Below are 26,760 nucleotides of genomic sequence, written 5' to 3'. Positions count from 1 at the left end.
CTGGACTCTTTACGACCTGCAGTCATGGAGAAATCCTGACTGAAACCACAGGTCCATCAAGGTAATCAAGGTAACATCATCTTACTATAAACATTCTTCCTTCTACTTACCACATATCAAAAAACTATCCAGGATTTTTCTTGGCCTGATTTTCTAATTTCTGCTCATACTGTTGTTTTGCTGTTCTTACCAACTCAGTTGCCTTCCTCACCTGCTCTTTATACTCCTCATGTAATTTATTGCCACCATTATTCAACTTGTGCTGCCTCCACAATATTCTCTACTTCAAAATTTCATTTGTCAAAATCATTTGACACCTGCTTTATTTCATCTCTTCACTTTCGGAATGTATTTGCCAAGTTGTTAAATATCTTTTTGGTTAGTTCCCATTCAGCATTTATCTCCCTCCTACTTAACACCTCATTCCATGCTATAGCTTCAAGCTGTCTCCAAAGCTTTTCATAATCATCAGCTCTCAAAAATCCAAATATATCCTTTCCTCACAGAAGTCTTTATATGGTTAGCCACAACCCAGGTGATAGCTTCATGATCACTCTTACAAACTGAAGGTAAGTGCAAAATACCACTCACAATCACATCATCTGAGGAAATGATCAGATCTAAAATTCAATTCATCTGTGCACTCCCTTACACACTGCCTAAGATTGTTGTCTCTCAAGAATTCAAGAAATTCATTTCCTTTACTTCCAAATGCTATCTCTTCAATCCAATCTATACTGCCATAATTAAAGTCATCCATAATAATCAACTTTCTCTTGTTCACTAACCAAAGTTGCTTAGACATTTCTTCGTTACCACTCTCCACATTCCTTGGCCTATAGCAGCATCTGACTAAATGTCTCTTTCTGTCGACCTCCATCACCTTCTGTCATCACACAGCTTCCCCCCCCCCCCCCCTTCTTGTCCTTTCTATCCTCACAGGAAACATCATATCTTTTCATTTCTGTTCCTGTCAGGATATCATTCTTATCCCATCATGTTTCACTTATTCCAACAATTTTTAGGCAAATAAACTGGAGTTATACTGGAGGTTATACTTATACTGGAGGAAGTAGGGGAGATAAGAGATCTGGAATTGATGATTGATAGAAACCTGAAATTTAGGGGACATATTGCAAAGGTGATGAAGGTAACACAGAGAATTGCTGTAATAATGAGAAGGACACTGACCTGCAGAGATAAAACAGTTATCATTCTGTCATATAAGATCCTGATCAGGGTCTTGTACAATGGAACACTTGGACTATTGTTCTCAGATTTGGTCCCCAGGATTTGAAGGGGATAAATTAAATGTGGAAAGGGTACAAAGGCGGATAACAAAGATGGTTTCAGGACTGTACAATTTTGGTTATGAGGATCGGCTGAAGGAATGTGGACTGCAGAGTTTGGTGGATAGAAGAAGGAGAGGTGATATGATTGAGACTTTTAAAATGTTGAGAGGTGGTTACAGGGTTGACACTGGGGAGTTCTTTGGCTTGGTTGAACAGCGGGAAGGGGTGATGACAAGAGGCCATCCCTGGAAGTTACGAAAGGAAACTGCGAGCAAAAGGGTGAGGAGTGGTTTCTTTGCATGGAGGATGGTTGAACTATGGAATGCATTGCCTGATGGAGTGGTGAGAGCAAGAACGGTTAATGAGTTCAAGGAGTGGTATGATAACTTTGTGTTTCTTAGGGGGGGGGGACCACCCCTCAATGAGTCTTGATAGACTTTGTGTTTCTTAGGAAGGACCTCCCACAATGAGTCTTTTGATTCCATGGAGGCCTGAATAATAATAAAAACTGAATCAGTGAAACAATTTCATCTTCCTTATTTTGTAAATAAACACCTAAATCTACTTTTAGGTTTATAACAAGTCTTGTCCATACTGCTCGTAGGTTGTGATTTCCTTACACCTAACCATTTTCAACTGCCTTTATCAGCACTTGCCTATCTATCTCTTCAGACAACTATTCCGCATACATCCATACTGTATCACTAAATAGAGTACAGAGACAATTAGAGTTCTGTGTATCATATTTAGTGACAATTAATGTAACTAGAGACCAGTGGAATGAAAATAGCCTTACTTAATGAAAAAGACTCCCCCCCCCCTCCCACAAACATTAACCCAGGAACAACTCTTTACTATAATTATTATTATTGTCTCCTCATTCCTCTGCTCTACTCACTATTGCACACAATTGCTTATCCAACCATGCCTTAACTGATTCAATGTGTCTACATTTACAACACACTCAGATAATGCATTCCACTCACCAACTACTCTCCATGCAAAGAACCTTCTCCTCACTCCTCTGCTTGCATCCTCCTTATACAGTTTCCATGGATGGCCTGTTCTACCCACCCTCTTCCATGTCAACCTGATAACACCTGACTAGCTCATATGTCTCAATCATATCCAACCCACCCCTCTTCCTCCTATTCATGAGACTTAGCAACTTATATTCTCTCAATCTGTCCTTGTATTCCACATTCCAAAACCCACTGACCACCTTTATGAATCTTTTCTGGAGCCTTTCCAACATATCATCGTAACCATGATGACCCAGCGATCAAATCTGTGCGCAATAATCCATATAAGGCCTGATCGAGGCCTTATATGGATTATTGTGGCATCATAACCTCTCTATTTATGCATGTCAGGGTCCACCGTATCGTTGCTGTTATCTGATGTCATGTCATCACAACTTGAGCAATGTGGCCCCTGAATTTCAGATTCCTTGTCTACCATCACTCCACGATCTATCGCCTCCTCTACTTCTTTTAAAATTTCCCCACCAAGTGTATACTTTACATCCTATCCTTGCTTACCAAATTTCAAACCCTTACACTTTGCACAATTGAAATGACAGTTCCACATACCTGCCTATTCATGTCCTCCTATAAGGTCATAACATCCACTTAACTCTGCATTGCTCTCTGTAATTTTATATCATCTGCAAACAGCTGCATATCACTAGTTAAACCCATTCCAATATCATTAATTGCAAACTGAACAACAATGGTCGAAAATAGACCCATGCAGTACACCACTAGTGACATTCCTTTTTTGGGATACTGCAACCTCATATACAACTTTCTCATACCTATCTGACAGCCAGTCACTGATCCAACTAGAAGTCTGTTATCCAATCCCATCTGTTTCAATTTATTTAACAGTTTGTCATGTGGCAGTCTATCAAAAGCTTTTGCAAAATCCAAGTACACCACTGTATATGCAACTACCCTGTCCAAGGTGTTATAGTACATAAGTAATTTAGTAAAACATGATCTCCCTTTAACAAACCCATGGTGATAACCACAGAGAATACTGCTGTTATCACCCTTTTTCCTATTTCTCACCAATCTCTCCAGTACCTTCACCACAACTGCAGATATACAGATTGGCCTATAATTTGAAGCTACAGCCTTTGTTCACCTTTATGCACTAGAACAATTTTACCCTCCTTCTACTCCTTGGAATCTGTGCTGTTGTAAGACTCTTATTAAATGTCAATTCCCTGGAACATTCCCTTATGATGCATGGTGATATGTCATCTAATCTTATCACCTTATTGACATCAAGGTTATTAATTTCCTCAAATATCTCCTGCTTACTCACAATTAAGCCATCCTCTCCTATGTCCTCTACACTTAAGTTCCCCATGATTCAACCCTGATTAGGATGAAACATCCTTATAAATTGATCACTGAATACCTCAACGATGTAACATTCATCATTCTACCATTTTAATCCATTAATATTTTCCATGATTATTCTTCCTTCTATGTGCCACATATATAAAAAAACTCTCGAGTTTTTCTTGCCTGATTTGCCAATTTCTGCTGATACTGCACTGTTGTTTTCCTTACTAAATGATATACTCTTGATAACTGATGAATAATTACCATTATTCATCTTGTACTATCTCCAAGTACCTTCTTCATCCAGGATTCATGCTTAAGCTCCTCATTCATCCATTTTACACCTACCTTATTCAGCCACTTAGACTTCAGAATACATTCAAACCTTCATGTTATTATGTATTGTTAAAGATACCAAGCAATTTTATAAGCTACGTTTTTAATCCTTTTTCCCAGGTAAGCAAACAGACAAGTAAGTCAAGTTTGCGGCTGCATGTAGTGCAACACTAGGCAACTCATTGTAAAGGTGGAGTAAACTCTGATCACTTTCCTTAGAATTTTCCCCTAATGCCAAGCACATTTCCTTGTGGAGATGTATGATGCTATGCATTAAGGTAATGGTCACTACCCATACCGGTTTCGACCTTTTATTGCTGCATTTATAAGCTCTGTATTACTTCAGCCTTGGCATTTTTTTTTTAGGTCTGGCTCCCACTGACGAGAACTCAATAAAGGTCGAAACTGGTATGGATAGTGACCATTACCTTAATGTATAGCATCATACATTTCTGCAAGGAAATGTGCTTTGCATTAGGGGAAAATTCTAAGGAAAGTGATCAGAGCTTACTCCACCTGTACAACAAGTTGCACTACGTGCAGCCGCAAACTTGACTTACTTGTCTGTTTGCTTACTTGGGAAAAAGGATTAAAAATCTAGCTTAAAAATTGCTTGGTATCTTTAATATAACATATACCCAAGGTAAAAAACTTTCTATGCTGTTATGTATTTCTTTGTCAGTTCCCATGCAGCATTTATTTACTTACTGCTCAACTCCTCGTTCCATGCTATAGCTCCAAGCTGTCCCCTAAGCTTGTCAGAATCACCAGCCTTTATAATTCCACATATATATCCTTTCCTCACAAAAGTCTGCATATGGCTAGCCACAATCCAGGTGATCACTTCATGATCACTCTTACAAACTGAAGAAAAGTGTGAAATCCCACTCATAATTAAATTTTCTGATGAAATTATCAGATCTAAAACTCTCAACCCTTATGTGCCCTCCTTTACATGATGCCTGAGATATCTCTCAAGAACTCGAGAAATTCATTTTCCTTATTCTAAAATACTATCTCTTCATTCTGATTCATACCACCATAATTAAAATCACCTATAATAATTATCCTTCCTTTCTTCACTAATCCAAGTTGTTTACAAATTTCTTCATCACCACCCTCCACATTTCTGGGCCCATAGCAACATCAAATTGAATATGTCTACCTGTCAACCTCCATGTGACACCACATTGCCACTACTTCCCTCTTTCATGTCTACCTTATGAGGATATAATTTCCCTGCTATCATCAGCAGCACTCCTCCAACCATTCCTGTCCTTTCTATCCATGCGAAAAATACTGTATCCTTCCATTTCTATTCCCTTTAGAATATCATCTTCATTTCAACCATATTTCATTTATTCCAATGATTTTGGGGCAAATAATCTCAATCAGGAACCCATTTCATCTCCCTCAATTTGTCTTCATATCCCTCATTTCAAAGACTTGTTGCCTCTTAATCTGTTTTCTCTGGATCCTTATCTCATTACTATGAAAACCAGGGAACCAAATCTGTGCACTGTAATCCATACGAGTCCTGATCAAGGCCTTATATAATGGAACCAGAACCTTCTTATTTCTGCAAGTCCTTTGCACAAACTCAAATTCAACAAAACTCAGTGATAATGACCTCATTAACATCAGTGAACAATGTGCATGTCAAGAATAAAGTGACTGTGATGCAGAAGAAAATGCACCAACGGAGAACATAACTTTAAAAGAATATGAGTCATTGTTGAAACTTTAAAACAACTACAATTTATGGATATTGACTTTAATCTTCATCACAGTATACAAGTCTGCTGGAATGTAGACAAAGAAATCTATAAGCTGTTATCTTAAAATGTACCCGCAGAAAAAAAAAAAAGTCAGTGCTGTACCTTTTTCAAATATTTCTCATACTTTTCTTTTAAATACATTTATTATACAGCAATCCCTCAATTAATGCGCCTCCAATTAGTGCATTTTCGATTAGTGCATCATTTTTTTTCTATACCCAAATTCGATTAGTGTGCCTATATACGTAGGCTGTTCAACAAGTAATAAGACTATAGTTATACAAAAACAGATTACCTTTAATCGTCATCATTTACATGGTCTTTTTCGAAGTAACTACTGTGAGACGCGATTCATTTGTCACAACGTTGCGTCCACTTCTTAAACACATGTGAGAGTCCGTTTTTTGAGAGTTCTTTCAAAACCGCCTCCACAGCTTTTACACATGCTTTGTTGCTTTCAAAATGGCAGCCTCTTAGTGGTTTCTTGAGCTGAGGAAACAGCCAGAAATCACACAGTGAGAGATCAGGACTGTATGGAGGGTGTGGTAGGATATCTGTGTTGTTCTTCTGCAAAATCCACTACACAAGGCAATATATGGCCTTGCATTATCGTGGTGCAAGAAGCTATTCTTCAGCAATGGATGCTTCCTTTTGACATGCTTGATGATAATCGCTGCTGTGTTGATCGTCTCTGTGATGGACGTTGAAGGTCTTCCCTCATGTTCAAGATCTTCCACGTTTTGCCTTCCTTCCTTAAAAGTTTTATGCCAGCAAAAAACACTTGCCCTTCATCGTGGAAAGCTTCGCGTATCATGTTAAAAGTGTCCGATGCCGATTTTGGCAAACGCACACAAAATTTAATCGCATAACGCTGTTCCAAGGACGCTTCCATTTCGAAGACTGGTCGCACCTCGTAGGCGCCGATGAGCACTTGCGTTTAGTCACGTGACACTCTGGCACATCAGCCGTATACGCCATCTATCAACCTCTTTTGTTAATACATACAGCAATGTTTTTTTATTCAACAGAAATTAATATTTGATGAGTGGTTTCGCCACAGTAAAATTAGTCTTATTACTTACTAAACAGCCCACGTACATCTTAAAATCTGTAACATTTATTTTTATATAGGCACACTAAATACATCTTAAAAATAAATGTTACAGATGTATTTAGTGTGCCTGTATACATCTTAAAAATAAATGTAAGATGTATATAGGCACACTATATACATCAGGTGCTTGAAGTTTTTCTACTTATTAAAGATACCAAGAAATTATATACTTGGTTTAATCCTTTATCCAAGTGTAAGCAAACAAAGTTTGCAGCTGAAGTATTTTCAGAACTGGGGCAACTTGTATATAGAAGATAATGACTTCACATCACTAGCCTTAGTATCTCATAATGCAAAGCACATATCCTTGCGTACATGTATAATGCTATGTATTATGGGAAGGGTCACTACCCAGACCGGTTTTGATCTTTATTGAGGTCTCATCAGTGTCAGCCAGACCCAGAGTTGATACTAAGGTTGAAGTAATGCAGAAGTCATATTTTCAAGTATCAGTAGGCCAAAGGTTTTATTATTAAAACCTTTTTTATTATTTTTATTTTATTTTTTATTATTAAAACCAAAGGCCTTATTATTAAAATACTTTGAATTAGAGATAGTTGTTTGAAGTGCCCCAGTCCTAAAAATACTTCAGGTGCAAACTTTGTTTGCTTACACTTGGATAAAGGATTAAACCCAGTACATAATTTCTTGGTATCTCTAATTTATAGTATAACCAAGTGAAAAAACTTCAAACAACTGTCTCTAATCCAGAGTATTTTAATAATAAGGTGTCACACCTTATATGAAAATGAGGTGTGACTTAAAAATGACATATATGAAAATATGACTTCTGCATTACTTCAACCTTAGTATCACCTCTGGGTCTGACTCCCACTGATGAGAACTCAAAGGTCAAAACCAGTCTGGGTAGTGACCCTTCCCATAATGCATAGCATTAGACATGTCTGTAAGGATATGTGCTTTGGATTATGGGATACTAAGGCAAGTGATATGAAGTCATTAGCTTCTATATAGAAGTTGCCCCAGTTCTGAACTTTTGATAAAAGAACCCCCTAGATGAGTCTTTGACTCCATGAGGTCTTGGATAATGATAATAATAATAATAATTATTATTATATAATATATATATATATATATATATATATATATATATAATAATAATATTTATCATTACCCAAGACTCCATGAGGTCTTGGGTAATGATAATAATAATAATAATAATTATATATATATATATATATATATATATATATATATATATATATATATATATATATATATATATATATATATATATATATATATATATATATATATATAATTATTATTATTATTATTATCATTACCCAAGACCTCATGGAGTCAAAGACTCATTCATCCAGGAGGTTCTTTTATCAAACACATAGTTCATCATACCATGCTTTAAACACACTCAAATTATTTGCAGACACCACACTCTCAGGCAAGGCATTCCAATCATTCACAACTACATGAAAAAAACCTGCCTCTCACTCCCTCCTTATATAGCTTCCAGGAATGACCTCTGGTTCTCCCCTGATCTCCCACTATTTCTGTAGAACCTCGCCAGCATTGATCATATAACAACCCCTTAATAACTTGTAGGTCTCTATCATAAGTCCCCTCCTCCTCCTCCTGTCCACCAGACTCTGCAAGTTGCATCTTCTCAATCTTTCCTCACACTCAACATTCCAGAGGTCGGAAACAACCTTAGTCAGTCGCCTCTGGACCCTCTCCAACATCTCTTCATCCTTCTGAAAACCAGGTGATCAAACCTGGGCACAATAGTCCATGTGTGGCCTAATCAAAGCCTTATACAGTGGAACAAGAATCTCCCTACTTCTGCTGACTGTATAATGCTGACTATTTATTATTATTATTATTATTATTATTATTATTATTATTATTATTATGTGACACCTCTAGGGAGTCCAAAGACTCACTGAGGGAGGGAATATTTACTGAGCTAACAATGTATTCAGCAGCTGTTTCTTATTGATTAGTGATTTATATTTCACAAACAAATCTCTTTCTATCTATTTGTAAGTTTTTTTTTTAACCCTTTCTGACCTGAATTTTTTTTTTACAAGTGAAAAAAATTTTTCTTTCTATTTATTTTGTCTTTAGGTCTAAAAAAGCAAGGATATCAAGTATTTTTCTGAAAAATGCATTTTCATTTTTCAGAAAATGAAAATGTATTTTTTTTCAATGATTCATGGAAATTTCATTTTCAATGAATCATTAGAAATGAAATGATTCATTTTCAATGAGTCATTTCAGAATTGGAATCATTCGCCACGTAATATGGGCTATGAAGGCCAAGAAAGTTAGTGATTCCAATTGGAATCACTAGGGCAGAAAGGGTTAATTATGCACATAATAAATGCAAATATGAACGTCTAGAATTTATAGGATCAAGTATTCCTCATTTCACCCCTAAGATATACTTATAACACAAGCACACATATAACATCAGATGTAAATTATTCATAATCCATTTACAGTACTGAAAGCATTTTTATTCACACCTATTCTTTCACTTCCTTATATTTACTATTCTTTACATATTTTTAAGTAAATCAAGTATATAGTAACTAATAATCTAATATATCATTCTCTTTAATTATTCTTTTTTAATGTTTTTTAATATATTCTGAAAAGAACATTCCTTTTCAAATCCCCCCCCCCTTTTCTTTGTTACATGGAACTATTTACAATCTAAAAAACCATCATGAAAATTGACATGTATGATGACATGCAGGAAAGAAATTGCCAGTAATTTCGCTCACTTCACCAGATGTTTAGCTTTGTGGTAAGAGAGCTACGATCACCTTTGGCACGAACGTATTAATCTCTTCATTCAATTCACACCTACCTTATTCAACCTTATGACCTTTGGAATACATTTAGACATTGCTTCTACTAGATAGTTCACAAATATCACCCAAGCAGCAATGATCTCCTTTTCATTCAGGAGATAGCTTGTGGCTGAAGCATGGAATGATGAGTTGGGTTGCCAACTATCCGAAGACCTCTGTGAGGGAAGAGTAACGTGGAACCACAAGGCTTGTGGTTATGAGAATCTCAGGAGACTTTGGATGGTTGGCAACCTAGGCAATCACATTATGGAAGGAGATTTGACACCTCATTTATAATAACATCCTGTAATGAGATAATCAAATCTAAGATCCTCAATTTGTGTGTGTGTGTGTGTGTGTGTGCGTGCACACACACACACACACACACACATACTGCCTAAGATAGTTGTCTATCAAAAACTCATTTCCTTTACTTTGGTTGCTATCTCATCATCCCAATTTATATTGATGCATTTAAAATCACTCATAATGATCACCCTTTTCCTATTTTCTTGGCTAATTTGCTTATACATTTCTTGGTTACTACCCTCCATATTACCAGGTCTATAGGAACATCCAATGAAGAATTTCATTATATTCACCTCTACTCCCACCATGCTGCCTAAAAACCACAGCCAATAATTCCTACTTGCATCTCTATCAACATAACTCTTTTTTCTGTCTTCAATAGCACTCCAACTCGCTTTTTATTCTTTCTCTTTTCACAAAATAAATCATATCCTTCCATCTCTATTCCTGTCAGGATGTCATCCTCAACCAAAGATTCATTTATTCCAACAATTTTTGAGTGAATGAACTCAATCAATGCAATCATTTAATTTCCCTTGTTTCTGATACTTCTAGCATTCATTCATATACAAACACAAGAGATCTATAATCAAGAGTAGCTATAACAAGTTTCTCTGATGCCACTTATTAGATGAGACTTTCCCCATACCTTCCTCGAGACATTTCTTTTTCTTCTTACTCATCACATTTGAACCTTCTTCAAATCCAACTGTTTTTTCCCCTACATCCCATTTAATCTCCTTCCCTTTTTGTCTACACGTACATTCACATCCTCTTGGAGCATCAACCTTTCTCATGCTGTGTCCCCCTGTCCATCCTGAGTGTCCCTGTTTTACTTGCTCACTTGTTCTTTCATTCTCTACACTCATGTTATCCACTTCTTTCTTCATAAGCATATAAGCATCACTTCAATCTCTCCTTCCTTACTCTTCCACATCATTTCTTACTCGCTCGGATTTATTCTCAGCACTCATCTCTCTTCCCTCCAGCAACAGTCTCTCTCTGAATGACTCACACCAAAACTATTTACATGCAGTCCATCACTCTTATACAGTTCAATTCTTCCTTCAAACTCATCCCATATTAACAAACTACACATATTTCTGCTAACATATCATTCATAATCCTTGCTCTCTGCCTCATCTCGTCACTGTCACACTTGGCAACACACCGATTACCTTTTCTATCACACTATTATCTTTTATCCTTCTCAATAACCTCCTGATATCCAATCTTACATTTTCCTTGTTCTTGGTCAAGTCATTTGTTCCTACTACTACCACTACCAACTCTTTTGCTCACTTAATCCTCGTATTCAATACCTCAATCACTATTTATTTTATCTCATTTACCACACACCTCTATTACCTCTTACATACCAACATCATTTGTTTTTGTCTTCTTCACAATTTCCATACACATCTAAAATTCTCTTCATTTCACTCCATGTCTATCTTATTTCTTACCTCATCTTCACCAACTCAGCTTTCAAATCTTGTGCCCTTTTTTTTTTGCTATTATTCACTCTAGCTATTTTATCACGAGACACAGAGTTGTTCCCCGTCAAATCCACTCGTCACTTTACCATTAATTGCACTTTGTATTTCAATGTCCACTTCATCTTCAATCAAATTCTTTTCTTCACTATTTCTTCCACATATTTTTCATCCTTTCCATGTCAGCTTATTTCTAACCCAGAATTCTTCAATCTATCCTCATATGAAATGTTCTATAGACTATAGGAAGTGTTCTACAGACTTTGTCACCTGCTTGTAGATCACTCCACCGCTTCATTTTCAAGCAATCCTGGCAACCAGATCTGCATGTGGTAGCCTAAATGTGCTCTTCTTAAAACTTACAAAGAAAGATCATAGTCTCCTATCTCAGAATGTTATTGTATTTTTCAACTTCCAAGTAATCTAATATGCATTTTTGGCCACAAAGTTGAAGTTCAACTCTCTGGCCAAAGTAAACTTCAACCCATCAACAATCCCCCCCCCACCCCTCAATCCCTGGCCTCATCAATTTCTTGTATTTCAGTTTCATCAAAATTTCTTGTATTTCAGTGGTACGCAGCTTGTGACCTCTTCATTTCAAAGTGCATAACCTAATACTTTGCTGTATTAAACCATACCCATTATATACACACACACACACACACATGCCACAGCACCAAGAATTCAGAGAGGTCATCACCCAGCATCAGTGATGGTTTGGTGGGTGGGTGGGTGTTGTATCGGGGGGGGGGGTATCCAAGAGCATTTCTGCAAAAAAAAGGGTCAAAACCTCTGCCAAAGATCAAGATACACCATGCTGGAACCTGGAGAATGGCCCCTGAATAACACCTTGTTTCATGGTGTTGTCAGTGGACCTTCCAACAGGACTCAGCCCTTGCACACAAGGCAAGGACTACACAACAGTGGTTGGAGGCCAATGTATCTGACCACATATCACCATCTGATTGGCCACCTGGAAGTCCTGATCTGAATCCTTTGGAACTTCAAATTGTGGTTGGAGTTTGAGAGAGTAGCCTGCAAGAAACGACACCCCAGCATCGCCAGTTTGAAGGAGCAAGCAGTGGTGGCAGCATTTCCATTGGATGTTGGGTATGATCAATATGCAGCCTCACAGACTTTGAGTGTGAAAGCAAAAAGGGGGACATTTCAAACATTTAGTGCTGCTATATGTGCATTATAATGTGGTCTGTATATGCTGAAAGCTGTAAATGATTTACCGTGTTGGATTCTGAATGAGGAGAATTGGAAATTATTAATACTTCATTCAGAGTCCAACATAATCAGCCATTCCCTAAGCCAAATTTGCTCATCAGACTAATTATCTCTTGTTAATAGTATATTATTCATATGATTTCTTTCAAGTTATGTTTATTAATATTTATTCGTTCATTTATTATTTTGAGATGAAGTGCAGTTGTAAAAACTATGTATTAAATGTCGCTTATTATTATAAGATTAATATTACTAAAACAGAGATATTTAAAACTGTAAAATATGCAATCTTATTATGTTATTAGTAAAATGTAATGTATCCAAGTAATTCTTCAAAATAAGATTTGATTGGTTGTTGTGAGAAATTATGTTATTTTTAGCCAGCACGTGCTTTAGTGAGTTACTGTACAGTATACAAGAAGCTAGTTCGGTATCAACAAAACCAGCTAGAACCAGATTTTGGCAGGAAAGGGGAGTAGGATGTTATGAGTAGTACATGAAAAAGAAGTGATACAGCAGTAAGCAGGGTGAGATATAACCTGGGACTGAACAGAGTAGGAAGGAATTGCTCTGTAATTTGACTTATCTTTCTTCCAGCTCTTATTCTTTTATGAATTCCTATCATCTCGCAGAAGAATAGCATTGAACAAAAGGATAATAAGAATGAGCAAGAAATATTGAAAGTTAGGCAGTTATGTGTAAGATGATAAATTCTCCTGAGTTAACTAATCAGTTACTGAAACCCCAGGATTCTATATTTTGTGTGTTCTCAAAGTGAAAGTATTCAAGAACCAAGGAGAGTTTCCAGGATTCTCGATAAAGAGGAAGCTATACTGTCTATACTGGTAAGGATATCTTTTCTATGCCCCATGTGAAGTAGCGAAGCTTGTTTCTGAAGAACATGATTAGTTCATATTGCTGAAATTAACAGTTCAAGATTGAATGTGTGATATAAAGAAGCCTGTTACGAGAGAATGCAATGTAAATTTGAGACTGAATTTTCTGAGAACTATTGTGTTAGATTGATAAACTTAAAGGTTGCTTAATGAATGCCTGTTGACTTAAGCTTTGTGATTGTTCTGAATAGTTGAACTGAATCAATATTTGTAGTACATTGAACGATAGCTTTGTTCAGAGTGAAGTTGTATTTGGAGTCTTGGATAATAAGAACAGTAGAAATCATATGCATAAATTCTAATCATAAATGATATACTCAGCTGAGTAAATTACTAATGTCTTAATGAGAACTTATTCATTCTTAAATTGTATTATCCCTACTAGAAATTCTTGTTTTAATGTAAATTTATGTGTTAAGGCATTAAATAATTTTTTTGAGTTGAATCTTGTGTTTGCCTGATTTCTTTCATTGCACTGCTCATTAAAATAGTTCAAATCTTAGTGGGAACACTATATATATATAATAAGGAGAATTTCGGCCTGAATTAAGTTGATAACAATATTGTGTTAGCTGATGGTTGATTTCACAACGTTGCTTATGCAAATTAGAACATAGAGTGGCGCAGTTAAAAATAAATTTTCTCTATGTTCGAATGTAGAGTCAGTCAACAGCTAGAATATACATTGGAGTAGAATGTAGGATCCAACAACTGACATTTTAAAGGTTTATGCGTTGTTCAAGTTGAAATAATATTTATGGCTAAACTAGGTGTGTGTATATGTATATCCTGTTCTCCTCAGTTTCACACCAAATGGCCTTTTGCATTCCTGTTCTCTTATTATTATTATTATTATTATTACCACGGGCTACTCCAGGAGTCCTTAGACTCATCGAGGGAGGCCCTAAACATCATGTTCACACAGCTGTTCAACATTCTCACAGTATCTATCATACCTTGCCTTGAACTCGCTCACTGTCGTAGCACCCACAACAGACTCTGGCAGCTTATTCCACTCATTTACCACTCTAAAAGTAAAGAACCCAGCTCTAACACCCCTGCTAACCACGCTCTTGCCCAGCTTCCATGGGTGTCCCCTAGTTCTCCCACCACCAGTCCTGATCTCAAAAATATCATCTGAATTAATCCTATAGAATCCTTTTAGCAATTTGAATGTCTCAATCATATCTCCCCTTTTTCGCCTATCAACTAGTTTCTGCAACCCACAAATCTTCAACCTGTTCTCATATGGTGCATTCCATAGACCTGCTATCATCTTAGTCACTCGCCTCTGGATCCTCTCAACCTCCTCCCCATCAAGAAGGAACCGAGGTGACCAAATCTGGGCACAGTAGTCAAGATGAGGTCTTATCAGGGCTCGGTACAGAGGTACAATAACTTGTTTTTCTCTGCTCGTCAAGGTATTTTTCAACAACCAAGTGAGTTGATGAGCTGATTTAGCTACTTTCTCTTGCTGAACAACCTTACTCTTCTTGGTTTTGTTTCTTTTGCCATCATTAACAAAACTTCTCCCTCCATTCTATTCCTCTGAAAATACTATACCCCTTGAATTCTATCGCTGTGTCATCCTCCTTCAACCAAATCTCGCTAACTGCTATATTCTGCAGAGTTTATTATAACTATAATAGCATCACCTTTATTAGACTTCTTCAGGATTTTGAAGCTGAGACTACTTTTGGGTGGTTTGGCATTTCACAGTTCACTCACTATTGCAAGTTTTATGTTGTTCACTATGTCTGACTTCTATACCACGTTGAATTTTGTCCCTGTCTCATTCTCCCTCAACCAAGTCTCACTAATGCTGTATTCTGCAGAGTTTATTATAACTATAATAGCATCACCTTTATTAGACTTCGGGATTTTGAAGCTGAGACTACTTTTGGGTGGTTTGGGATTTCACAGTTCAGTCACTATCACAGGTCATATTTTGTTCACTATGTCTGATTGGAAGTAACAAATGCATTTTTTCAATTTAGGAAACTAGTGATTCTCTACCCATCATTTTCACCTACAAGATCAACCAGCTACCAAAAGGGGTGGATAAATATAGACCAAAGGGAAAGAGAGGAAGAGAGAACAGTCAAATGCCTAATCCTTGAAGAGAAGATCAATCATGCCTCTAATCTAGACATCAACAAAATTTCATCCTCAGGTTTAATGGAATGAAAATATTATTATTATTACTATTATTATTATTATCCAGGTCTCCATGGAGTCAAAAGACTCATCATGGGAGGTCGTAAATAGGTTTAATAGTTCTAATATTTCACCTCTGTTACAGAGATATCATTTGGGATACAAAATAAAAATCATAACACACACAAACTATCGAGTAGATGATGTTATACTAGAAGCCTAAACTCCTAAGAGGGGGTGGGGTGGGGGATGTCCTCTATGGGTACTGGCAGCTAACCATGGCTGTTGGCAAGATCTAAGAATTACTGTTTCCCAGATGCCAATCTCGGAACATTTCACACAACCATATTAATTTAATTTATGTTTTTTAAATCTGCTGCTGATTCAAAAAAAAAAAGTCTTTCAATTTGATGTGTGGTGTATTTGACTTGGTGAAGCATAGCAGCCCCCCCCCCCCACCCCATTTGATTTCATTTGATCAGCTAGACATGATCATGGTTGTAGCAGTGGATTCTCTTATTTTCTTCAAGTCATTCGTGTGTGTAGAGGCTTAAGTGCTGTGAGGACATCATGTTGGAGACTTACTGGATTTTTTTACAACACTCAAAAAGAATTAAAATAGAATTTAATACTTCCTATATTTCGTCCTAGTCACTAGGACATCTATGGGGATTACAAAAACAATTAATGTAACATGCACACAAATATCATATATTTGTGTGCATGTTAATACTAAGGACTGGGAGGCTTGGCTGACCATGTTTTGGACACCACCCACAGGGTATCATGGAAGAAAACCACCATGCTCCACCACAGCAAATTCAAGAAAGAGAGACTTTTCTTAGAAGCAGCAGCAGCTCTCAGAAACCAACCAAATCTTAATAAATACGGTTGCATTAAGCTTCCGAAGATTTGGGAAACCAGAGGTCCAACCTTACATCCCAGGTCACCTACTACCGCCCTTAGAGGGCACTCCACCTAGATAGGACTTTAGTGTCACCCACGTGGTTGGGCTTAGTATTGTATGATATTTGTGTGCATGTTACATTAATTGTTTTTGTAATCCCTGTAGATGTCCTAGTGACTAGGACGAAATATAGAGAGTATTAAATTCTATTTTAATTCTTTTTGAGTGTTGTAAAAAATCCATTAAGCCTCCAACATGATTTCTTCAAGTCAGATGTTTGCAGGTCTTTTGTTTGTTCATAATATGACAAGTTGTAGGAACAAGAGATCTTGTAAACACCTGGAATAGAAAAGGGAGAGAGAGAGAGAGAGAGTTGTTCAAGAGGAGAGCAGCCAGATATGTAATGAGGTTTGAAAACTTTGGAAAGGACGATATTTCTTTCTTTCTGGCTATTTTTTATGAGGTATCCCAGATATAGGAAATAATAATAATAATAATACTGCATCCTGTATGTTGACAGGAATGTGAGATGATGGCAGAGGATTTTGTTAATCTTTTTGGGATTATAGACATTGAGTAAGAAGGTAAAACAAAGAAAGGACAAGAGTTTCAGCTGTGATGGAAAGGATGTTGTTTGCTTTGTAAACAAGGGTTTTCATCATTATTAAATTCATAGTATTTAGGACAAGAGTTTCAGCTGTGATGGAAAGGAGGTTGTTTGCTTTGTAAACAAGGGTTTCCATCATTATTAAATTCATAATATTTAATGTCAGGGATGAAGAGGAAATTATGATAGTATTAGATAAAACGTTTACATCATTGCAAACTTCTTATTGATGCATAAATTAAAGATGCCAAGAAATTATATTCTTGGTTTAATCCTTTATCCAAGTCATCATCATCATCATACGTAAGGATTTAGGCCTAGCATGGCCTGTTCCGGCCTTAGAAGTCATCGTTGAATCGTTTAAGAGGACGTCCTGGTTTTCTTTTTCCTAATGGTTTGTACTTTAAGGCTTGTTTTGGTAATCTTTCTGTTTTCATTCTTTGAACGTGTTCCATCCATTTATGTTTATATTTTTTAATTTTTTCTATTACTGGTTCTTGGTTTAATTCTTTCATAATATCTTCGTTTCTTTTGTGATCAAATAGGGTATGCTTTGCAGTTTTTCTCATAAACTTCATTTCTGCTGTTGTTAATCTTTGTTTGTCTTTTTGTTTTATTGTCCAGATTTCGCTTCCATACATTAAGACCTTTATCCAAGTATAAGCAAATTTAGCTTATACTTGGATAAAGTATAAGCAAATTTTGCTTATACTTGGATAAAGGATTAAACCAAGTGCAAGACAAAGTTTGCACGTGAAGTAATTTCATGACTGGGAAACTTGTATATTGAAGCTAATGACTTCACATCACTTGCTTTAGTATCAGACACTAAGTACCAGATACTAAAGCAAATGACGTGAAATCATTAGCTTCTATATATGAGTTACTTCAAGTGCGAACTTTGTTCGCTTACACTTATTACGCTTACAATATAATTTCTTGACATCTTTAATTTATAGTATAACAAAGTGGAAAATCTTTCAACATCTATCTCTAATCCATAGTATTTTAATAATAAGGTGTAACACCTTTTGGTTACTTGTATGATATATGGAAATATGACTTCTATTACTTCAACCTTGGTATCACTTCTGGGTCTGCCTCCCACTGATGAGATCTCATTAAAAAAAAAACAGTCTGGGTAGTGACCCCTTCCCATAATGCATATCCTTATACATTATTAATATAATTAACGGCTATTTTAGCCTGTTTTTGTTTAGGAGTGTCCCTTATATTTAATACATTGGCTAACATAACTCAAAAGGGGTATATATATATAATTTAGGACATTACGGGCGAGTGTAGAAGGCAATTATGGCAGAATAAAAAAGTTGAAAAATTGTGTACATACCTTGATTTTGGTCTAAAGATGCCTTCTAAATCCAAGCTCTTGTGGAAGGGGGGGGGGAAAGGGAGGGAAAGAACATGGGGATCTACTTGGGACACGGGAAATAAGTTTGGGAACCCGGATTACTATTAATAATATATATATATATTATTTTGTTGTGGGGAGAGGGGGGGGGGGGAAGGGGAAGGGTATCCTTATGTGGAAACTGGGGCAAGGGTTTACGGGGTGTGGACCGTTTCGGTCATCGTCTGACCATCGTCGGAACTTTGTGGGAATGACTCCTCATTCCCACAAAGGCAGTCATTCCCACAAAGTTCCGACGATGGTCAGACGATGACCGAAACGGTCCACACCCCGTAAACTCTTGCCCCAGTTTCCACATAAGGATACCCTTCCCCTTCCTTTTCCCTCCCCTCTCCCCACAACAAAATAATATATATATATATATTTATATATATATTATTAATAGTAACCCGGGTTCCCAAACTTATTTCCCGTGTCCCAAGTAGATCCCCATGTTCTTTCCCTCTCTTCCCCCCCCCCCCTTCCACAAGAGCTTGGATTTAGAAGGCATCTTTAAACCAAAATCAAGGTATGTACATAATTTTTCAACTTTTTTATTCTGCCATAATTGCCTTCTACACTCGCCCGTAATGTCCTAAATTATATATATATACCCCTTTTGAGTTATGTTAGCCAATGTATTAAATATAAGGGACACTCCTAAACAAAAACAGGCTAAAATAGCCGTTAATTATATTAATAGTGTTTTAGAGGAGTAGCATGGGAATTTCCCAGAAATTATACTTAATCCTTATACATGTCCGTAAGGATATGTGATGGGATACTAAGGCAAGTGATGCGAAGTCATTAGCCTCTATATATGAGTTGCCCAGTTGTGAAGTTACTTCACACCCCAACTTTGTTTGCTTACACTTGGATAAAAGAGTAAACCAAGAATTTCTTGGCATTTTTAATTTATAGTATAAGCAAGTGGAAAAACTTTCAACTTCTTACTGATGATTTTCCTCCAAATTAATATGTCATCTACCAGGACACCAATATTATTAGATCTTATATTTCAGTGAAGCAGTGAAAGAATAATCAAATTACTAGAATCCTTATGTCTCTTTTGAAAGGAAAAGTATCTTTTAAAAAAAGTATTCACAACAAGGCATCATAGTGGATGGGATCTTTATCAGGATGCCTAAATTCTGACAAAAGCAGGGAGGGAGGGAGAGAGAGAGAGAGAGAGGATAAAAGAATTCAAAGTTTCGGATTGTGCAGAATTGGAATTGGCTATAGCACATTTCTGAAGCATTATTATTTATCCTTTCCTATGCTCTATCTTACTTTAAGAGATTAGCTGCTTTTCATTATTTCTACTTATTCAATACAAGAGAAATAATCAACTACATTGTCAGTCATCCAGGTGAAATGATCTCTCATCGCAGCACAGCAGTAACATGCAACTGGGTCACCAGTTTTCTCACTGGATGCACTTTGCATGTGATGGTTCCCTATCATCTAGCTATTCAACTAATGCTGGGGTCCCAAAGGTTCTGTCCTCTCACCCACCCTGTTACTTCTATCAATCAATGACCTGCTTCAGTTGACCATCAATCCAATACACAGTTTTGCTGATGATAGTGCACCACATTCCTCCTTCTCACTTGACAAACCTTGCACAAACAAACTACCACAACCCACAGAGCAACTACCTCTACAAGTCTATATTCTGACCTTCAAACCATTCTTTGATAGGGTTCAGATAACCTTGTCAATCAATGCCTGCAAAATACAGTTCTGTCTTATTTCCCAGAAAAAAGAACCATATTATACCAACCTTACCTTTGACAACCAGATGAGATCCCTCTCCTCAGGATAGCTTGAAATTAAGGCTCTCTTGGCATAAACACGTTACAACCATCACAGCCTTAGCATCCAAAACATTAGGATTCCTCATTCGTTCAAGGCATTACTTTACCCCAACACAGCTATTAACCCTGTACAAATCAAAAATCTGAACATCCATTGAGTACTACTCACACCTCTGGGGAGGAACCTCTAAGAGCTCCCTAAAAATACTAAATGCAATACAGAAGAGAGTAGTTAGACTAATTAACGACTCATTGCTTACCAACTCACTCCAACCTCCTCTCACACAGGCATCTAGTATCTACTGCATGGATCTTCTATAAATATATTCAAGGTAAATGCTCATCAGAACTATCAATAATTCCTTCCCTCTGTAACAAATCCATTGTACCCTCTGACCTGCAGAGTAAAATGGTTATCATTCCGTTGTATAAGACTCTGATCAGACCACACTTAGACTATTGTTCTCAGATCTGGTCCCCTAGGATTTGAAGGGGATAAATTAACTGTGGGAAAGGTACAAAGGCGGATAACAAAGATGCGGTCGGTACTGTACAATGTTAGTTATGAGGATTGGCTGAGGTAGTGTCGACTGCAGAGTTTGGTGGATAGAAGAAGGAGAGGTGATATGATTGAGACTTTTAAACTCATGGGAGGTGGTTACAGGGTTGACAATGGAGAGTTCTTTCACTTGGTTGATCAGCGGGAAGGAGTCATGACAAGGGGCCATCCCTGGAAGTCACGAAAGGAAACTGTGAGCAAAAGGGTGAGGAGTGGTTTCTTTGCATAGAGGGTGGTTGAACTATGGAATGCATTGCCTGATAGAGTGGTGAGAGCGAGACCGGTCAATGTGTTTAAGGGGTGGTATGATAGACTTTGTGTTTCCTGGGAGGGACCTCTCTCGATGAGTCTTGATAGACTTGTGTTTCTTAGAAAGGACCTCCCACGGTGAGTCTTTTGACTCCATGGAGGCATGAATAATAATAATTATAATTAAAAAATCCATCAAAACATGTGCAGCTATGACCAAACACCCCTGCACAATCAAACTCCAGAATCATAGAAAACATTTCTCTTTCTTCACCTCACTGCTGCTGTATTTGTGGAACAGCCTTCCTTCCCATGTGTTTCCCCCCAAAGAATATAATGCACAGGCCTTCAAATCCAATGTGAGTAGTTCCTTGTTTCCCAATTCTCTTCCTATACATGGCACTAACATACTATTCATTGACCAACCAATCTCTCATGTATGGGACCAATATAAAACATATACCATACTTCAGTGAATACTGCACAATATCTTATGCAAGGCTTAAAAGGTGGATAATATTTTAAGTAGAATGTTAGAAAAAAAAAATCTAAATTATTTAATTTGTGAATTACATTTTGAAGTAAACTTATATATGTTACATTATCATTTTACAACAATAAAATATCTGATGAACTGTGTAGAATGTGAACAATAACTATCACAAAATTATTGACATACAGACAACTGGCTTGTTATGTCCATCAATACTTACTGGAACTGCTAGATGCAGTACTAAAAGTGCTGGAAGGCCTATTAACCTCCTTTGGAGAATGCTTATCCGTTTTCATATGATGATATTTTTCTGTAGGAGAGGACATCTAAAAATGAATAGAAGTAATAATTATTTTTATTATTAACACACTCCTGTAGTTTCAATAGCCTCATTCCAATATATCTTATTCATAGCAGCAATAATAACTCTTCATATTCATAAAATATTCCCCTAATGCAGTATCTCACCATCTAAAAACTTCCAAAACTTCCCATTCTCTAGGTCACAATTCTCTTATACAACATTCAGGAATGATTTCTTGTTCCATCTATTTTAAGTGTGATTCTGCCATCTTAATTTAATAAAAGCCCTTCACCAAAGAGGCAATGTATTGGTTATATCTCATTTCTCTGCCTATCAACTAAAGTCTGCAATTTGCAGAGTTTAGTTAATAGGCAGAAATTCTGCAAATGTTCTACCAACATTTGCAGAATCCTAATATGTCTGATTAATCATATCTGGATCTTTAATTTATAATATGCTCTGAAATATGTACATCTCTTGCAACATGCCTTTGGAATTCATGTCTCTGTCAAGTACGCCTCAGATTTAAAACTCTACCAACATGATACTAACACACATCTCCACTCCAAAATTCAAAAACCTTGAACTTATGAGCAGTAAAACAGCAACTTCAGTCATGTGACCAAACTAATAGCATAATTTTATAACGGAATATTATTATTACTACTAACAGAATACCATGTAGGCAAGACTCATCATGGAATATCTCAAACAACCAGCAATATCTCATAATATCACATATTAAATTCATTCACATTCTTAGCATTCATAAAAGACTTTGGCCAAGTATCATATACCACTCTTCATGTAAAAAAAAAAAATCCTCTTAGTCCTTTGTCCCTTTCACCATATCTATAAAATCCTTTCACCAAAAGTCTGTTATGATCATTATCATCTTTTCTGATTACCCAATAAATTCTCCAATTTGCATTTCCTTAATATCTTCCCGTGAATGACATCCCAGGTCATGGTAGTGTCTTAGTTACTTCTATGTGATGGAGAGTTTCCATGGTTTCTACCTCATTATAGAAACTAACTCTGTACACAGAAGTCCAAATTCTTTATTTGTTCTTCTTATCACAGCAGCAATGTGCTGAGCATTAATTAATCATATCTGGATAACTCAATGTTCAGATCGCATTTCTTTGTCTGATCTCACTCATCTTCAAAGCTAAAAGTATGTAGGAACCTGTAGGAATTTGACAGCATCATTACTCCTCATAACTTTTCCAAACATCATCGACAACAATGGCTTTGTTAGCTTAGTCATAAATTTCTCACTCTCCAACCAACATGCTGGTGGGAGAGTTTCAAATCCTGCCATGGAAGTTTGTATTTTCATTGGATGAGGAATGAATATCACTGCCTAATGTGAGACCATCACCCTTTGTATGGGAAGCCTGACATGACTTAAAAAGAAGTTCCATTTTTGGTATTGGGAGCAAGATTTCTGATCATATAAAAAAAAGAAAAAATATAAAAAATAAATAAATAGATAAAATACAAAAAAAAAAATCTAATTAGCCTACTCATGCTACTAATGTACTATACACTCACAGCCTTTCATAGGTGGGGATCATAAAAAATGTGAATATACACTGTCGATCCCCACCCATTAAATATCATTAATGAATAAGATGAATAGTTGGTAGCAGTGGGCCAATAAATAAAGTGAAGTAAAAGAATATTCCAACATGCCATTATTTGCTCACACTTGGATAAAGGATTAAACTAAATTTATTATAGTCTAACCAAGTGAAAAACAAAACTCTCAACATCTTTCTCTGAATCCAGAGTAATTTAATAATAAGGTTGGGATGACCTCTCACTGCTTCTGCCTTGGTGTCTCTACTACTGGGCCTGGCTCCCACTGACAAGACCTCAATAAAGGTCGAAACCGATATGGGTAGTGGCCATTGCCTTAATGCATAGCATTACACATATCTGCAAGGAGATGTGCTTTGCATTATGGGAGATACTGAGATAAGAGTGATGAGATCTTTCTCCACCTTTGCAACGAGTTTCCCAGTGTTGTACCACCTTACCCCAGTCATGAAGATACTTTCAGGCGCAAACTTTGTTTGCTCACACTTGGATAAAGGATTAAACTAAACTTATTATGCCATTATTTACTTTCCTTTTCTGAATCCCCCCCCCCCCATCCACCTGCATAATAACCTGCTTAATCAGTTATCCATCCTTATTCCTCTCAACTCAACTTGTATACCAAATACAACATCAGGTAACACTGAGTCCAGTGGGGTCTAGAGGAGATAACGATAGGTATAGAAGCAGTGACATCTTTATGCTTTATACTAATGTCAGAAGTATCCAAAATAAAGGAGATGAATTGGTGGCTCTGATAAATCATATTGGGATCTCGGAGACGTGGTCTAGGGAACATGATATAACAGGAATTGAAGTGGCAGGGTACAGCATTTTTTGGCAGGATATGAAAGGAAAACATGTGATGGAGTACTGCTTATGATAAGTGATGACTCATGTCCTCTAAGAGTGGAGACTTTGGAAGACAGTGACACTAATGGTTTTGAAAGCAAATGGTGTGAGATAGAAATGGCCAAGACAGGATATTTAGCAGGGTGTTGCTACAAACCAAGAAGCACAGAAGGTGGGGAGCAGGAGATGTTTAGGCAGTTGAGCTTGGCAAGTGTAAGAAGAATGATTGTTATGAGAGATTTTAACTACAGCAGTGTATGCTGGGAAGATGAAAATGCATATAGTAATAAGGGAACGGAATTTTTAGAATTCTTGAGGAACAAATATCTTAGGGAACAAGAGGTTCAAGAGTTTTGGATTTGGTCATAGCGTCATAAGCGCTGATTATAACTTAGATGACATCTCTCCCACTAGTTGGAGAGAGAGAGTGACCATGTGGTTCTGACTTGGAAGATGATTACACATGCAGGAGTATCAAAGAAAAGGGAATGTATGTGGAATTATAAGGCAGGTGATTATAATAGTCTTAGATATCAACTTGGGGCAGTTCCATGATGGGCGGAATTGGAAGGCCGGGATATCATTAGCTTGGGAAATTGTGAAGGAATATTTGTTAGAAGCAATAGTAAACTGTATTCCACGAGTGAAGAAAACACAATTTGGTGTAAAGTGGATGACAAACAACATCAAACAGGAACTGCAAGTGAAAAAGAGATTATGGAAGAGATATAAGGAGTGGGATGGAGAGCAGATGCATGAAGAATATAAAACACAGGCCAGGAGAGGGACTAGTATGGTGAGGAAGGCAAAACTAGAATATGAGAAGAGATTGGCACTAAGATCCAAAGAAAATCCTAGGGAATTTTTTAGCTATGTGGCTAGTAGGAGGAGAAATGATTGTGGAAGAATGACTTGCAGGATAAAAATGTTTTGTATGGTGGGGCGATATCAAGGAAGCAGAAAGTTACAAGTGGAGTTCCACAGGGCTCAGTACTGGGACCTGTATTGTTCAACCTTCATATTAACGACATTGTAAATGGATTGCAAGGGAATATTCAGTTGTTTGGGGATGATGTGAAGCTGGGAAGGGTTATCAGTAATAGTGCAGATGTGGAAGCTCTGCAAGAAGATTTGAATAAACTAGACAGATGGGTAAATGAATGAGGATGTCAGCTTAATGCAGCAAAATGTAAAGTCTTGAAATTTGGGATCCATTGATGAGAGGCTGCATACTCGATTGGAGGAGCAGTACTGGAGGAAGTAGGGGAGACAAGAGATCTGGGGCTGATGATTGATAGAAAACTGGAATTCAGGGAGCATATTGCAAAGGTGGTGAAGGTAACCCAGAGGATTGATGCAGAGATAAAGCAGTTATCATCCCGTTGTATAAGACCCTGATCGGACCACACTTGGACTATTGTTCTCAAATTTGGTCCCCAGGATTTTCTGGGGATAAATTAACTGTGGAAAGGGTACAGAGGTAGATAACTAAGATGGTTTCAGGACTGTACAATGTTAATTATGAGGATTGGCTGAGGGAATGTGGACTGCAGAGTTTGGTGAATAGAAGAAGGAGAGGTGATACGATCAAAACTTTTAAACTGTTGAGAGGCAGTTACAGGGTGAACATTGGGAAGTTCTTTCGCTTGGTGGAACAGCTAGGAGGAGCAATGATAATGGGCCATCCCTGGAAGTTACGAAAGGAAGCTGTGAGCAAGAACTGAGGAGTGGTTTCTTTGGAGGGTGGTTGAACAGTGGAATGCATTGCCTGAGAGGGTGGTGAGAGCAAGATCAATGAGTGCAAGGAGTGGTATGATAGACTTTGTGTTTCCTAAGAAGCATCTTCCAGGATGAGTCGCTTGACTCCATGGAAGCCTGAATAATAATAATAATTTCTATGTGGCAATTAGTGAAATGCTTTTAAAAAAATCTCAATTTTAAGACAAAGTGACGAGCAATGACATCGCTGCAAGAGGGCAGAAAATAGCGCATGTAGTGAATATCAGTGCCAAAAGATAAGATGTTCTAAAAATTGAGATATAAGAGGAAGAATTCATCATAAAATATTATTATCAGAATGCCTCAGTTAGCCTAAGGGCTATGAGTTTAGTAACCATATGCCTGGAGAAGGAGTGTCCTAGGTTCGATTCCCGT

At 37.1% G+C, this 26,760-nt stretch overlaps 1 protein-coding gene across 2 annotated transcripts in view; it reads right to left on the bottom strand.

The window, feature by feature from the left end:
* The window catches only part of LOC150095906 (uncharacterized), a 271,111-nt gene that overhangs the window by 45,982 nt on the left and 198,369 nt on the right, over nucleotides 1–26,760 (bottom strand). For both annotated transcript variants that reach the window (XM_090409259.1, XM_090409260.1), the window contains exon 11: nucleotides 22,066–22,171. In XM_090409259.1, coding sequence (XP_090265385.1) covers nucleotides 22,066–22,171 — 106 coding nt within the window. The remainder of the gene's footprint in view (nucleotides 1–22,065; nucleotides 22,172–26,760) is intronic.

Source organism: Typopeltis vanoorti, chromosome 19 (genome assembly GCF_054136105.1).
Source record: "Typopeltis vanoorti isolate ZY-2024b chromosome 19, IOZ_Tvanoo_1.0, whole genome shotgun sequence".
Classification (NCBI taxonomy): Eukaryota; Metazoa; Arthropoda; class Arachnida; order Uropygi; family Thelyphonidae; genus Typopeltis; species Typopeltis vanoorti.
Note: the sequence above shows the minus strand (reverse complement) of the source record. Positions and strands in the feature narration are given on the sequence as shown.